We start from the raw sequence: 17,880 nt of genomic DNA, 5'->3' as shown, positions 1-17,880 counted from the left end.
TGGGATTTCTTATCCATAGAAAACAATTTTTCTTCTTCTTCTTCTTCTTCTTCTTCTTCTTAAGGAATTACTCTCCCCTCCCTCTTCCCTTTTTTTGTACTAAAAGGGGGAGGGAGAAAGAGGGGGGGGGGCGAAGAAATAAAAATAATGACACATATTGCTTTAAATTGTGAAGAGCAGGAAATAAATATCAATCTGAAGCACAAAGGAAGCATTTCAAAGTAACTATGTAAGGGAACGTGAAAAACACTCTACAGACCATTAGACAAATGGACATATCAGAGCTCTGAAGTTACCATATTTAAACTTAGCTCAGCTTATGACTGTATTCTTTTTATTTGCATAGCACAACTGGATATCCATATAGAACAAGTATTATAGTGGTGTATCATGCAGAGTCCGAAACTTTGGCAAATGTACAATGCAATTACACATCCAGACTTTAGAAACATGAAGGTTGCTAAAACACTAGTAGGGAACTTGAAAAGCCATCATTATTAATTACACATTTGCTGGAATAATTTAAAGCTGGGTAAGTATTTTGTTCAAAAGGTGTACAAAAAGGGAAGAAGAATCAAATATGTTTTATGAAGGCAACAAAGGTAACAACAATACAATAGCCATGTGTAACAAACTACAGCTTTGTGCTAGACACAATTCAAACATGTATCTCTGACTTTTGTAGGCAGTGAACACCACCCAAGTACACCCCACAGTCTGACTCAAATTGTCATGGCATCCAACCTTTTCCTTACAAACTCTGTAGAGGGTCTTCCATGGTGTGAGATTAGCATCTCAGAGAGAAAAGATATAATAGTCTGAAGGGTTAAAAATGAAGAGACAAAGGAATAAAATCAAAATATGGCAATTCAAGCTAATATAAGGTTTATATTGCATTCTACACCATTAATTCTGAACAAGAGGAAACACTAACAAAAGTTTCCTCATTACATTTTATGCTTTCTACTTATTTATTTTGTTATCTTGCAAGCTCATTCACAAGAGAAAACTGAAGCAATTTCATCCTATAATGCATGCACCTGTGTAAATAATAGAGATGACTGTATTATTCAGTTAGTATTTGATACCAATTGCGACATACAGACTGTCTTTGAAACTTAAGAGGGAAACACTATCTGAAATGAGTATAATGTTACACAAACAAATCATCTTGAATATGGTATGGGAGAGAAACAATGCACATTGTGACAGTTTAAAGTAATGACATTCTGGGACCAGTTGCCTAATTTTGCTGTGTTTTTTCTCATCACAGATCAGGAATGAACTTATTCCTGCTCGACTTTCTGTTTCATGCATGGATTTCATTTATTCACCATTTGCTTCTGACAAATGAACAGCCACACCGTTGTTCTTCAAGTTTCAGTTGATTGGTGAGTAAACACTCTTGTGCTGCCTTATAATAATATTATTTGTCTCAAATGAACTGTTCAAAAAAATTGAACTACCTGTATAAATGTTAATGTAGGGGAGGGAGAGGAGGGCACTTATGACATAATAAACTTCATGAAATAATAATAAAAAAAAATACTTCACTGTAAAATAAAAGCAAAAAATAACAAAAACAAGACATTTAATACCACATTGCTCAACTCCATACATTAAAACATGCTTGGATTCTCCTTGGCCCTCCTTGGCATGCTGCCCCCAAGGTAGTCAAGATATTGTTGCTCAGGTTTGTCCCAATCCACTAAGTCAGCCCTCCTGATATCATCCAGTGAGTGAGGAGTATTCCTGAAATGATGCAGTGCAAGTTTTGACTGGTCTCAAAGATGCTCAGTCTGGTTCATGTCAACAGATACCATCAGCCATGCCTTTCTGTTGATACCTGCCTCCTGTAGGAAGTTTTCAGGAGATGAGCATGGTGTGATCACATTTTGAAAGAGAAACCCATTACTGAAATATTGACAGTAGGGCTGGACAACAGGTCACAGGATTCTATATGAATAGCGTGCAGACCTCAAAAAAGCCTTGACAGCGGTGAGAGATTTGCGATGCTGTGAACAATACTGACAGAAAACGTGGCTGACTCACCTCAGTTCTGAATTCGCGGGACTTTATGCCTGAGACTTGTATTGGTATCTGACTCCACATTCTTTTAGGATGACAATCAGGCAATAGACAAGGATTGCTCTCGTTGGTAAAGAGAACCTGATGCTACTGATTCAGGTTCAATACTAGGCATTCTTCTGCCAACCTACTTTGCACAGCAAAGTGACTGTGAATGTCTCCTGTTGGTTGTATTGGACACCTACTGGTGAAACGCATTTTACAGAGACAGTGTCATATTGTTTAGGCCAACACAGTCCTCTCAGTTCCCTCCAAAAAGGCAGTGTACAGTTCTGAAAATATTTATTCTCTGGTGCTATAACAACAATTTCAGTGTGAAAGTACATTTCACCCATTAATGGATGTCCTCAGATCATAAGACAGACACCATGGTTCAGTGCCACCACTCTAGAAATCACATTGGAAATTGTCCTTTTTAAAACATGCCATCACTGGTGACACAAGAACAACTATAATGCCATTCCTTCCAAAAATGCACAGTTCTGTTGCATTTTCCTCAAGGTACCTACAAGCTATACTATATAGGTACAAATCATCAGCTGGTGTCATTGGCCACGTTATAATGATCTTTCATGTTCTGTGTCTCATGTAAGCAGTTGAATGATGAAATGGCATCACTGTGGTGTACACCTTTTGATGGGCAACTTGCTGTTTCATTAAAATGTCAATCCATGGACAATCTGAGCTTGAAATAACCCTTCAAGGCATGTTGACAGAGTGAGTTGTGCACATGAGCTCTAGAGATGAGGTACTCTTTTCTTTTAATGAACACAATGCACAAGAACAATTTCCATAAAGTACAAGTCCAATGTACAGAACCAAGCCCAGATGCAGTGATTAATGAACAACTATGAGGAGCTAGGTATCACAGAAAACTGCACCAAGTCCTTAGCTGTAACAGTAGTTCTTGGTGGAAGAAGCATCTGGATTGTAGCTAATAAACATTAGAAAAATAAACAAATCTGTCAGAGCTAACTGCACTGGACTTCTTATATGGCCCCAGAGACCAATGGTTCTAACCCTGTGATTCTATGTTCTATGTGGTTTTCTTAGTGCAAGTATGTGGTGTTATCTTGGTAAACTTTGGCGTAGGAATCACTGGTGGAGTCACTGAAAGATACAACATCTGTCCTTGCTCCCTATCCTCTATTACCCCCTGCCCCCACACCCTCTTCCCCCCCCCCCCCCCCCCCCCCCACCTTGGAAATGCACCCCTCCTGCCCTGAGGTATTAATCTTGTGAATTGAACCTTTTTCTGTCCCTCAACTGTTACTCTTTAAAACAGTTTCAATAGTTTGTGTAGTAATAATGATGACAATATTTCACTGCATGAATGCCATAAGAATCAGAAAGACTGTGATATTGTGCTGATACATGACACTCAATATTCACCTACAGCTCACTATGTTTTGTTCCATCAAAGTCCAAGGTTCATATGTTTTTCTCAACTGCAATCCATATCTTACTGAATAAATCATTATCACTAAATACAGTATAATTGTAAATAGCTTAAAAGTCTTGTTTTTGCTGTACATCCTAATTAAAAGTTAACCTAGAAAGACCATATCGTTGATCTTCTTAGATTAGTAACTACAGCTACTTTTATAAAAATAATAACTGCCAGCTCTGAGTGCATAGGAAACAGTAAATTATGTTTTTACTGTAATACTTGTACTCGATAAGGTATGTTTAAGAGGTATGTATTTAAGAGAAAAGTTGTGAAAGTTTATTCTTAGTAAGTCAAATAACTCACAGAAAGAAAGAATTTCACTTATTTGTGGAAAAAATTCTTAGGCCTATTATCTTGGAGTATGTACTATTTTAAGATGATAGTACTCACTGCACAAAAGAAACAGTGTTGTGTGAAATCTAATAAGCTAGCAGACTGGTTACTAAGAAGTATTTAAGTCAAAAGACAAATTTAGGCATAGATTTTAAAAAATTGCGCAATGGAGAAAATCAGAATACTACTAATGTGTTTGGTGTTTGATTTCACAGGTTAATCAGTTTCTCTGCAACCACATGACTTATTTATCATTCTCACCATGTCCCCAATGCATCTCTCTTAACCAAGAATACTAACATATTTATTCCTTACATAATCAGTTACATATGACTTACCCTACCTTACTTCCATTTCGCACCCATGAAACCAGGAAATTTTTGTTGTAATTGTAGAACTATGTCTCTCTAATTGTATAAATTTCTCAGGCTGTAGCTTTCAGAACACATGCATATAATATTCCTCATTTTGTCATGTTTAATAACAATAAATATTGTGTAAAATCCTAATTTTACCTGCCAGATGAAATGTCATCCACTGATGCAAGAGCATTTAAGACAGAGTTGTCATCCACATGAAACTGTCTGACGCTAGATTCTGAGGAGTTATTAGAGTGGCCCAGAGACACTTCTTCCAGGATACTGATGATTTCCATAAGCAGAGGTGGATCTCTTGGGGGTCGTGATCCAGCCTTTAAACAATGGGCAAAGTGTTCACGTGCATCGTTCCAAAACCCCGCACGAAGGCTGGCCTTCCCCCAAGCAGCCCACACTCCAGTACAATCAAGCCCACATTTTGTAGATACCTGTAAGAGAAAGAATTCTGTGAAATATATATATAGTTAATTATTATTAAACATATTTATCTGACAAATTCATTAACAAACAAATGTAATTAGAAGTTCACATGAATCATTGAACAGGAAAATCTTGCATAACAGAGATGAAGAAAGGAGGGCAACAAGAAGGCAAGTCTGTGCCATTATAACTGAAAAACTTCTTTTGGCAATAAAGGTGAACTGTTACAGTGATAATCTGGAGGAGAATCAGATGGAGCTAAAATTAAGACTGTTTGATCCACAGATGTATGTGAGGAGATGCTTGGGGACGTGGAAAATGTCTCAGTACCAAAAATACATTCCAAAAGAACTAATGTGCTGCTGTTCCTGTCACATATCTTAAGTGAAATGATCCTGAAGCATAAATCTGTACACAGCAAGGCACAGGTCACTGTTAGGGGTGTGAGCAAGGTTGCATAGTACTAATGGTTTTACAACTGACAGTGCATGTCCGCATCTAAAGTCACAGGTGGAGGAACTCTAGGAATGAGAGGATATTTGGCGAATAGATTGGCCTGCCCATTCCCCCCTCCCCCTCAACCTTAAATCCCATTGAGCATCTTTGGGATGCATTGGGGAGACATACTGCAGCATGTCCACATGCACCAATGACCATCCAGGAGTTATCAACCGCATTGGTGGAAAAATGGAATGCCATATCACAAGAACTCCTTACCAACCTTGTGGCCAGCATGGTAGCAAGTTGCAGAGCATCTATTGCCATCCATGGTGATTGAATACTCTATTAAGAACCAAGCCCCAACTTTGGTACTGTCCAAGGGCTCATCATAAATTGTGCTGACTTTCACATAATTATTGTCTTTGCATAAAAGTGTAATTTCCGTTCCTCTCCCTTGGTATTTATTTTAGTTTTCATCTGTACTACACTGCAGCAGTTGTTTTTATGTTCCATCCAAGTTTCTCTGAGCCACAGTACTCAGCAATGATGCATGATGCAAGAGTTACTTTTGGCATATTTTGCAGACCAGTTTATTTTTTTCAGTAACTGATGGTCCATGCTGTAACAGAAACTCAAGATGAGCTCCTCAGTCTGAGCTTATCTATCTGCTGCCTTCTGGGTCATATGAATCAATGGATCAAGCTGGGTTTCACACAGTCAGTGTTTGTCAAAGCCAAATTGATTTCTAATAACGAGTTGTTTTATCTCCAGAAAAGTCATACAAGGAAGTTTTTTGAATTATGAGCAGTAATATCAACACTGCAAAAGTAGCAATCATCAGAATGATTTCTTGGCTCTGTCCATATCACAGGAAGAGCAAGTCTAAAGGCTTTTTTCCTCCTTTTTGGACCATTTTCTCAGATCTTCAGCACACACATAACATTTATCTTGAGCACCAAGTGGCTCCAAGCACTATGGGACTTAACATCTGAGGTCATCAGTCCCCTAGACTTAGAACTACTTAAACCTAACTAACTTAAGGACATCGCGCACATCCATGCCCGAGACAGGATTTGAACCTGCAACCGTAGCAGCAGCGTTGTTTGGGACTGAAGCGCCTAGAACTGCTTGGAAACAACAGCCAGCCATGATCAGCAAGTTTAGATCCAAAGTATGATAAATAAACCTTTTTCACAAAGTCTGTAATGTTTCATTGGTATTCACCACAAATATAACAAAAACTGTGATCAGAGTTTTTACAACCACAATTAGACATTGTACTGAGCACATGTACAGGAAATGGGAAAGTGAGGTTAGGTTGACAGCAAACAAAACACCATCTGTTAACACAAAAATAGAAGCGACCTTTTTTTGCCAGCAAATGTTTTTCAGCAGTGCTACCAACGTCATCTACATTCATTAGAGCTCCTTTTTAAATCATTTTAACTACATAAAAGCTGTTAAATTCTTTTAAAAATCACTTAATTTAATAAATTTAACTGTAAAATGTGAAGAAATGGTGGATGATACAGTTTTTTAAGTATCATATTTGGATTTCCCACCCTAAAAAACATAAGAATAAGGTATTTTCAGCAAAAAAGTTTTTCCATCATTGGCCTGTGTTATCTGTTTGAAGTAATTTTCAGACAAGACATTATAAAATGTCACATAAATCCCTGTCTTAGGTACTAGTTTTGATAGAATGACTCCCAATCTATACCTGGCAAGTTGAGGTCATCCCCTATTACAACAGCATGATCAGGAAAGTTACTAACAATACTATATGGACATTATAGCTTTCAATAAGGTGTACTAATTCCTAGACCTTTCCTTGGACACTTGTGCAGTTTACTAATATCACATTAACCTTTTCTACATCCGATCTGTCAGGATGAGCATTGTCTGAGAACTTGTGGCTGATGTATCTTTGATTCTGGCAGGCAATTCACCTCTGAACCCAGGGAGGGGTTCCTCTAACTTAAAAAAATCCCATGTGCAACCACACTAAGACTGTAGATATTTTTAAAAATACTGGGAAACTGGTATATCAATATTTTAAAAAATATCATTATTGGCCCTCATTATATCGAAAAAAAGTATTGATATATCGACAGAAAAAATTTCGACATACCAGAATATAAAAATATCAGCTGCACATTGTAAATATACTGCCAGTTTTAGAACTTTATATTTGAATCTTGATTTATTATTATATATCCTATACGACAACAAGCTAACAGCTTACTTATCACCCTTGGAGCAAGAATTGAAAGGAAAACAATGCATGTTGACTCTTGGCAATAACCACTTTGCTAACCACTGTAACTGCATATAAGTGGCACAATAAAAAGTGTCTGATGGGTCCGTCATTGGGTTTCATCACATATCGAATTTGTACGGAACACTTCATGTTGACTTCCCTGTTTTTTCCTTTCTGCAAACACTAGTGACCTAGCAGTTGCAGTGTCCAAATTATGTGGTGAAGTTAAATGTTGCAGTTTCTGTTGGTAGCACCAAGCACAGACTAAGTCAGCATTTCCTCTCACGCATCTCTGTCCACCACAAAGATCAGTCTTGTCTTTTAAATTTTTGCTTATGATTTTCAGCAAATGTTTCTGAAGAGTGCCAATGTGAAGAAATAGCACACTAGTTGTACTAAAAATTGCTTTTTAATGTAACTGATGTGCTATTTCTTCACATCAGAAATCTCGTTGTTCTACTCCCATCACCACTCCCCCCTCAATTGCAATTGGACTTCTTCTTTGAGTTTCTTTGTGCCACCTGTACTAGCTTCACACAGAGAAAGAGAAAGACTGGATGTGATGAAAGCTTGAAAACTAGTGAGACTCCTTCACACAGTGAAAGTAAAACTATGTTCTACTACAATTTCAAACAAACAATTTGAAATATTTATCAAAAATTGGGAAAAAATATAATATAAAAGAAAAATATCAGAACTTGATATTGCTGTTTCTATGTTGAGCTAGAAAATATTGCCAATATATACTGATATTTTTAGGAAAAATGTTGATATATCGATATTTTATCAACAGCCCAAATCCATACATATTCCACTACCCTAGTAACTGCTTCCAGCATGTAGTGCACATCTGGCCTATTAAGGGGAACAGTACAATTCTCCACCCAAGAGTGCAGGTCAAGAAATTCACATCTTATACTGTCATAGAATCATCCGAGACTCTGGTTTAGATCTTCCACTCTGCTCCAAACCAGAGGACAATCATTGACCATAGAGACAATGCTAGAAATAGGAAGCTCCACCAGCACACTGTGTGCGATGCTAGTTCCTTTTACCAATCAGCCATCTGCTGAAAGGGATAGAGGATGGCCTCAGAACCCAAGCATCAGGCATCATTCATGCCGATATGATCCACTATTTGCAGCAGGCTGCACCAAGTGCACTCGACAGCTGCTGGCAGAGCCTCCTCTGTGCCTTGGATGTGACCCCAGCAAACATGCCAAGTGCACATTGACATTCTTTCCCACCCTACTTGCTATTTCCCTTTTGTCTTCTGGCCAGTGACATGTGAACCCATCACTCTCTCACAATCTCTCTCATGTGAAGATGAACTGGTCAGAAGATGTGTATCGGAAGACATAAACACAGCTAAGCTACCAGAGGATACAAACAGCACCAAAGGTGTCGCAGATCTCATCACCAGTGCCCTGGTGTCACTGCAGCTTTAAGCAGCAGCCAGAAGGTGGTCAACCACAGCCAACACATCCTCCAGCTGTTTATGAACAGCAATCAATTCCCCTTGTGTCTGCTCACAGTGACCACATTCCCTGTCCATATCCTGCTTTACAAAAACTGAATAAGATCTCAAGAAATAGAGACAAAACAGTAAGGATTAATTGTGAAAGTACAGACTGACTCCCATAAAAGAGAAAATTAGCCAACTGTGACACTACTGAGGTTAGAATGTACACAAAATATAACTGAGGTGAATAAAAAACACTAAAATATGCTCTGTGGAGTTCTTACTATGGCCTAGGATCGTGAGATCTACTAGCTCTTAAAACAGAAATAAATTTCTTTTCTGAAAATGTATTTATTAACAGTAACCTTTCAATAGAAACTCTGCTTACATGAAAGCTACTGCAGGAAATAAATACACAACCTCTAAAGCACTGATCTAAACTGTATGTGTTTATTAACATGACATTTAAACTGATCCACATGACATGGCACTTCTGAGAGCAGGAAGCCACCTGAGAAGGTTGCCTCGCACTAAGACATGTACTAAAATTTATGCATTGGAATCATAAGATTAAGTTAGTACACACTAGTCTACACAGTAAAAAAAGACAGGTATAAATCAGTTCCTCACAGAAGTACACAAGAAACAGAAACTAAACTAAATTACTGTCTCAGAAAAACTTGCAAAACTTCAGGTACGTGCTCTCTGCTTCACGACTGTGCCTACATATTTCTCAAAAGTAGACTTGACAGGTGGTTACTTTCAATAAAGAATTTAAATCATGGTCATTAATGTATCTTTCAGTCTCTATCAACACAATGGCTTACCATATGAAATTATAAGTGCTATAGTGATACTGTAGCATTATTTTCAGCAATTAATTTACAAATGTAGGCACTGTGTTAAATACCTCAATGCATCACTGTAACTGGGTACCCCACAAAACTCATCTCCAAAATTTTGAATCTTTATTTCACACATTTCAAAGCAGTAGTCTCAAGTGCAATATGAAGAAATGTTCTTTTTTTTTTTTTTAACCCACAATGGAGTACCTGGGTCACGTACTATGCAACAGCAGCTTCACACTGCGACAATTGATAAACTATTTAGCCATGAAAAATCTCAGACTTACAATCATTTTTAGGTGAGGTGAAGTATTACAGCAAATTCATACATGAATTTACCCAGATTTGTCAACTTTATTAAAAAATTAAAAAAGGAAAAAAAACAATGCAATTACTGCAAAAACAGCTCTTCTGCTGAACAATTTCCACTACTCAATATACTCTATCACCCCAAGGTACAACACCTCAACACCAGTGCTTTATCATGCATTCCAATGGGCTCAGATGCTGATTTTTACTCTAATGAATCACTTTACTTTTGCTTACACCAAATTTTACAGAAATCAGTGAATGATATTGACCAAGTGCTGTGACATGTCCTTAATTACATCCATCAGGCAAACATCTTCCTATAAACATCACTGCCTCTCTATGGATCTTCTTCCAGCTGCACCAAAACATAAATGTGCTGCATGGCATACTCCCACTACAGTGGTTCCCAAACTTTCTGAGTCCATTACCACCGAGTGCAATCAGATATTATCTAGCAACCCACCCTCCCTCCCACTACTATCAACATCAGTATCTAGCTGAACTTCAGAATGAAAAAGAATTTTCTATGAACATGATGTATAAAAATAACATGTTTTGCAAATACACCTAATAGCAATTGCACATGAGGGTACACATTTTTCTTGTATTGCTCACTTGTATGAGCTTTTCTAAGCATATTTTACCTGACAATGATTACTCAAAACATGTGAATAAAGTAATTAGCAATCAACATGTTTCTAAGGAATTACTACATGCCAAGTCTGGAGGGTCGCATACCTTACAAATGGATGACTTCATTAGTAAAATGGAAGAACACTTTCAGTTATAAAGTAATGAAACATAAATTATATTAAGTTTTTGAATGTGCTTTATTAAAGTATGAGACAATGAGACAATTAGCACTGCTTATTTCTAACAACTTTATTTTACAGAATTAAGAAGCATTTCTCAGTGCACTGAGAGTGCTACCTATAACTCCTTTTCAGAAAAGAAAGCTAACCACATTAAGTATACACATTTGTTACAAAATAAGCTTCTTCTGCAGCATTCCTTTCCCTAGTGACACTTGTTTCATGCATTCTCTGCACTCCCATTTAAAATTAACCAATTAAAATCTGTGTGTCACACTTAAGTCTTACTATTTGTAATACAGTTGACTGCTGGACTCCTTACTTCCGCATTGGCAGAAGCTGGAAGAGTTTGAGCTGCTTTGTGTGCACTCACTGCCATTAGTGACAGTAATAGTAATAACAATAATAGTAATAATGAAGGGTATGCACTCTAGCAATGTTGTAGCCATTATACAGTATGGTCATGAACAGTCTGAAAAGCTTTGAGGGGTGTTGCAGAGTAAGTTGTGCTGAGAAATAATTAATAAGAGAAAAATTTGATTTGTTGCACTGTTCCCAAGTTAATTAGCATTGAAGTTAGCCAATCAGGCCATTACATGCACAAATTCAACTGGCTTTCCAGATATAATTAGTGTCACTTGTTCTCATAGTGTAGGTGATAGTGCACATGAGTGCTCAGCCTTTGGCTCAGGTCTGATTCTTACAACCGTCCCATGTCCAGTTTCTTTATTACACACTTGTTCAGTTTTAGCAAACCAAATGGAGAATATGTTTGGCGGCACTGCCTCTGGTGGGCCACTTGGATCTGCACACGCAATGGCCTGATTGACAAATTTAATTGCTAATTAACTCAGAAATGGCACAGTATGTGGACTTTCTGTCTTAACAGTGATTTCTCATCACAAGCTGCCTTGCCACAACCTTACAAGCTTTTCAGACTGTTTCTGACCATCCTGTATAGTTACTATTTTGTTGTGCTGTCAATTAGTTCCTTCATCTGTTGTGAAGTGAAAAAGGAAGAAATTTCTGGCCCATTGAAGAAACTAACTAAAACTCTTAGAAAGCATTTTCATGAGATATTCAGGTGCATGAGATGCATGTGTCTCAATTTTAATGTAATAGATATATAGTACAGAGTATGTGTGTAGTGAATGGATTATGCAAGGAGGATGATGATTGTTGCTTCGTTTCACAAGTTGTAACCCCCATCACACTGTCCCATGTGTTAATGCCAGTATTTAAAAGAAATGTAGTTAATCATGAACTATGTAATAAGACTACAGTGTTTCAAAACAGTGGTAACAGAATTAATCTTTCGAAAATAATGTCCATCCATGATCAAAACACAACTGAACCATTTTCTTTTTACCCTTCAGAAAATTACATTTTAACCCTTAGGTTGGTAACCACCGTCTACTTACTAGTGAATTGGCTGACTACTGGGTGGTCATCCCAGAGCCGTTTCCTTAGCAGATGCTTCATTGGTCAGTTTGAGGCATAGTGTGGATGAAGAACTTAGCCAAGTGTGACTGCACTGGCTGGGTATTAATGAAGAAATTGAGGAGACAGTCCATGTATGTGTACCCTGTGTGCAGAACTAATTGACATTGCCATTCAACTACTTAACATGGAAAAGCCGGTAGCCACAGAAGCGCACAAACCAAGATTTTGTGGTTCCATTCTTAGGGTCCATGCCACTGTCTAGTGGTGGATCCCTTGCCAATTGCCCTGACCAGCATGCCATAAACCACAACCACAGTGGCCTTCAAAGCCCAACAATTTTTGCCTAACACCATTGTCTCAGACAACAGTCTTCAATTCACATCAACACAGTTTGCATCTTGCTGCTGCATGAACAATATTTGACACCTCAGGAGTAAATCATTTCTCCATCCATCAAATTCATAGACTGAGCCATTTGTGTGGACCTTTTAAGTCACAAATGGAAAATATGATACAAACAACACAGGCCAAAGCCATGACAAGTTTCCATCTTGAGCTTCTGTTAAGTTTAAATGGGAAGCATTCACAGTGACAAATTATCAACAATCCTGATACAACATAAATTGTGAATGGCAGTTTTTTTATGTAACACAACAAAGTATTGTACAAACCTCTAATGCAAGAGGCCATAGCTCTTCAGCCAATAGATGGTTCCTAAGAGCACGTAATTTATGGTGACCCCAGAAAGTGCTGATGGGTAGGCAGGGTTGACCAGCTGCTGCTAACATTCCTAATAAGTCAACACAGCTTAGCACCTGATCACAACAGGCCACAAGTTCTGGAGTTTGACGGCCAGCTAACGTCACTTTTGCTGCCACTGCTAGCGACCTAAGACATACAACATTTATATAAACATATATCTATATTTTACTTCCTATCAGAATAAATAGGCATAATAATAATAGAGAATTTTTACTAATATTGGAAGTTCTGTGTTGTCTATTAAAATAGCTACACAGCCAAAAAGTATGAAATAAGTTTGTTTTTATTTCACTCTCAAATTAGTGCAAGAGGAAAATCTTTTACATACAAAGTACACTTTATAACGGGATGCAGTTGTAGTCAATGCAGAAATTACTGGAAAAGTTTAAACAACAAACAACTTTTACAATGAGAACAAAGCAGCCTCAATATGTGTAAATCTTACAATATTCACTGACAATGCACTTCTAGATAGAACTGCCAAAGCAATTTAGATATACTGGTAATGATAAATAATTTATCCAACAATGACAGCCATGTGTTAACAAAAGATATATTAATTTATTAGAGTGAGATAATAAATCAAACATTGCAGATGAGAATCTTAACGCTGTCCTCACATGGAATGCAAATGCAAATGTGATGGGGAAAATTTCTAAGCATGAACAACAGAATAAAGCATATCATGGTCTCAATATCCTGCAAAATTGAACTAATGCAATGACAGTTTGCTTTCCATGTGATAGACTAAACAGACTATACATCATAGAGAAAAATAGCTTTCTTACACTAAAGTGTCATATTTGGCAATTCTTTAATTGGAACTTGGGTACTATCAAAACAACACTGTTTCAAGACACCAGTCCATAAAACTCTATAAAAATGCATTGCCTTTGTTCAATTTATTACAATACAATGTCTGGGAAAGACAGTTTAGTAAAAAGCATATTCAGAAGTTTTACTCAACCAATGTCTACATGCAACTGTCTAACTGCAAAGGTATGGAAAGATCTACAGCTTTTTCACTCAACGAATATATTTCCATCGATTATTTACAAGTGAAAACAATGTTTGAGATTATCTTGTAAGGTATGGAGGCAAAGAAGTCAAAGATATAAACTTCAAAGACACTTTACTGATATGAATAGGCAGTGTATTTCGTTGCATGCCGTTTTCCAATTTGAGTTATCAAGCACACAATTTTAACTCATTAAAAATGTTTCAAACTTTGTTTGCTTGTTGAAACCTGTTCTGAATAATATTTTGCATAGGAGGAACTTGTGCTTCTAAGTGTTTAGCCAAGTTGTTGATTCAATTTTACTCACACCATTTCATTGAGCAACTCATCGTCTTCTGCAGAAGCCCTAAGGTGCATTGTTATGTGTATGTGCTTCTGGAACTCCGATTAGACTAGACTGTAAACTATTCTTGGCCTCATGCCACTATTTATAGGTGAGTGCAAGCCCTGATGCCCACTATCCCCTTCGATGCTGTTTTGTTTTCCAGAGTGTGCACTGATATTCTGTGAAACAAGCATTCTCTCAGTGATTCTCAACTTTGGTGGGTGTGATGGCCAGCAAGATCTTAATAAATCATGTGCCAGATCCCAAGCCCTGTTTAAATTAGAACCTCCATCCCTGTTTATTAGGTTTCCTGACATTTTTATTTTGATAGATTCCTCAAATTCTTGTGTCACCCTGTATCCCTATTGTTGAACTGAGCTCTTTTAGCACCAAACACTACAGAAAATAGGTCACTTATTGTTGAAAATTAAAATACATGCACCATAATTTGTTAGTCTTAGCAAATGAGAATAGTTGCTTTAAAAATACACATATGTTCATTTATTAGTGCTAACAGGCAAGAGTAAGTGCTTTAAGATATGTAGCAAAACAATGTTTACAACAAGAGATGATTGTTTATCTTTTATAATAACTATGGTTGGGCACCAGTTGTAATCATGTTTCATTGCATGTTTAGCTAGAAATTGACCCATCTACTTCTGGGCTGCCAGTAACAAGGAAATGAAGATGCAGTCTGCCATTAGATGAAGGAGGACTATGCTACTCTCTGAACTACTACTTAAATAAAAGGGACTCCAGTGACTATGACATCTCTCCTGCATCTGATAATGATCTGCTTACAATTTTTAATTGGGATTCAGACATTAATATTTTCACCAAATCTGACATCCCTTCTGATGTTTACAAAATGATAGGAAGACAAGGCATATTTAACAATATGATATCAGAAACAAACAGGTATGCAGCACAGAAACTACGTAAAATGCCAGGCAAGAAAAGACCTTGAGTAGCCAATCAGGCTGACACTTCTGAGAAAAAAATATGAAAGTTTATTGGCAAAATGCTAATTATGGGGTAAAACATGGTCCCACAAATTTCACATTATTTTTCAAAGAATCCACTATACAAAAATAAAGTTATAAAAGCCACAATGCCTCATGATTGATTTCTTGCATTATTGTTTTGCTGACATTTTATTGGTGATGATGTCCTCAAAACATAAATTATAAGACTCACAAAGTACAAGTGTCAGCTGAACATCTGCAGAGTAGCTTTCAAAATGCTCTAACCCCTGGAAGAGATGTGGTAATTGATGAATCTATGATTACTTGGAGAGGAAGACTGACTTTTAGGCCATATATCCCCAACAAACCTCAAAGTGTGATTAAAACTTTACAAAATTTGTACAGAGAAAGGCTACACTTTTGCCTTGTATATCTATCAAGGGAAAGATTATGAACTATTAGGTGCAGGTCACACAGAGGCTACCACTATGAAAATGCGTGAGCCTTTTTTTTTGAAAAATATTGCAATCTCTATGCTGACAATTTTTATACAAATATTTCTCTGGTGCATAAGTTTTTAGATAAAAATATGCTTCTCTGTGGAACAATTCGTCCAAATAGAGCAGAGATTCCCAAGGACATTGGGGAAAAAAATTTTAAAATGTAGGAAATATGTAGAGTACAGAACAATAATGGAGTCAAAATTTTTAATTGGGTGGATGAAATGAGAGTTCTAATGATTTCAGTGGTTCCTATAATGATATTTTACAGGGCACTGGGAAAAAGAACAGAAAAGAAAAATTTATAATGAAACCAAAGGCTGTGCTGGAGTACAGCAAGATAAGAAAAGGCATTGATCTCAATGACCAGATGTCTTTGTCTTATTCACCAGTGAGAAATGGGATGAAATGGTGGACAAAAGTTACAATGGAACTTCTACTAGGGAGCACTTCAAGGAGAAGAATGATATTTTAAATTTTCAAAGCATTCATTGCCTTACATCTATGTGGGTACGCTGCCTGTATCACTCCTCCATCAAGAAATAAAGCCCACACTTTGGGAAAAATTGAGGTACAAACACTGCATGTTGTGTTATGAAAAGATTTTCACCCAGAAAGACAAAAAAACAGTAAACAACAAAACCAAGAAAATTAGAACCTTCTGCAATGACAGCTGAGGACAACTTAAAATGTGTATCAGCTGTTTCAATTAAAACACATGCAGGAATAACTTTTTAGGACTCATGTGTTTAAATGGTGGAAAGGACATGTGAATAGGTATTTTTTATATTGTTTGTATAGTCTGTTACTGTTTTTTGCAAATAAATTAGTAGGGTAAAGTGTGTTTTAAAAAAATTCCAAAAGATGACAAAGCCAACAATGATGTTTTAAGATTCCAGCTCTTAAATAGTGGAAAGTTTATGTGAAAATGATTTTTTGCATTGTTTCCTGTAAGGTATGTGTTTACCAAGTAAATCAGTACAGCGAAAATGTCCGGAAAAAAAGAAAATTGTTTTGGGGTCATTTTAGGCCCTAGCTGGCTACTACTGCAGCAGTTTATGCAATTATATGTCCCCTTTGCTACAGACAGCTCAGTAAGCACCCAAGTCATGAAGTGATGTCATGGAATTTGGGACACTAATAACACAAGCCACATATCAGCGAAGTTTTTGTCAGGTCACTGGTGGGCCGATACGCAGTACAGGTGAGATGTCAAATCCTCCACATGGAATGTTTAAAGCAGTTGCAAATGTAATGTAGTAACTTCTGTTCACAATAATCAAACAGTCATTTGAAGAATGGTGTTTCATAGATACACAAAAACATAAAGAGGTAATGGCATTATTGAAAAAAGTCTTAAAAGAACAGTTATAGAGCTGCCATTCAATTACTATTTTCACAACAAATGAAAAATTCCAGTATTTAGAAAACCTCTTTCAAATTCCATATTTTGTACAGAATTTTAATACCATCTCAATAAAACCGTTTGACATTCAGAGAGACAAGTGTACAATATGAGGCATCAGTAACTTTATACAAAAAAGTTGTGTATGTTTTGACAAGCCCCAAAATGTACAGTAATCTCCCATGACCTGACAAAGGAATTTGAATGTGTGAACTCTATCGCATTATACTTCAGTATCTCATAAAGATACGGAATCAAAGGTACTACAGAGAGAAAGCAAAGGATAGTTTTAACATGTAATACATGAAATTAATTCTCATATTGGACAATGATTTTGCAAGAAGTCCTACAACATTTCATTCTAGTCTCAATATAGTTTCTTTCTGACATAAACTATTTACCCCTACTACTCAGTTCTGTTTGCCAGTCACAAATTTATGCTCATAGAAAATGAAATAATAAATCAAATCCCCACAAATGTCACAGATACCATTGTTTTATCTGTATGTATTTCATCTGAACACAGATGATGACTTAGAAACCTAGTTTACAAACTGCTGGTGAAAATCAAATGGCTTTCAAATAACTTACGAGCTGAAGGAAGCAGAATTTCTCAAATTCCTAGGGTTACCTTGAGAAATACATCTACAACAGTCTTGCAC

The 17,880-nt window shown here is 36.9% G+C and overlaps 1 protein-coding gene across 1 annotated transcript in view; it reads right to left on the bottom strand.

Annotated features, from left to right (window-relative positions):
- Window positions 1–17,880, bottom strand: part of LOC124721170 (zinc finger FYVE domain-containing protein 26) — a 423,927-nt gene that overhangs the window by 64,948 nt on the left and 341,099 nt on the right. The window contains exons 31-32 of the mRNA XM_047246006.1: window positions 12,915–13,131; window positions 4,387–4,676 (exon numbers count right to left, since the gene is read on the bottom strand). Coding sequence (XP_047101962.1) covers window positions 4,387–4,676; window positions 12,915–13,131 — 507 coding nt within the window. The remainder of the gene's footprint in view (window positions 1–4,386; window positions 4,677–12,914; window positions 13,132–17,880) is intronic.

Source organism: Schistocerca piceifrons, chromosome X, assembly GCF_021461385.2.
Source record: "Schistocerca piceifrons isolate TAMUIC-IGC-003096 chromosome X, iqSchPice1.1, whole genome shotgun sequence".
Taxonomy (NCBI): Eukaryota; Metazoa; Arthropoda; class Insecta; order Orthoptera; family Acrididae; genus Schistocerca; species Schistocerca piceifrons.
The sequence above is the reverse complement of the archived record's forward strand: the minus strand, read 5'-3'. Positions and strand labels throughout refer to the sequence as shown.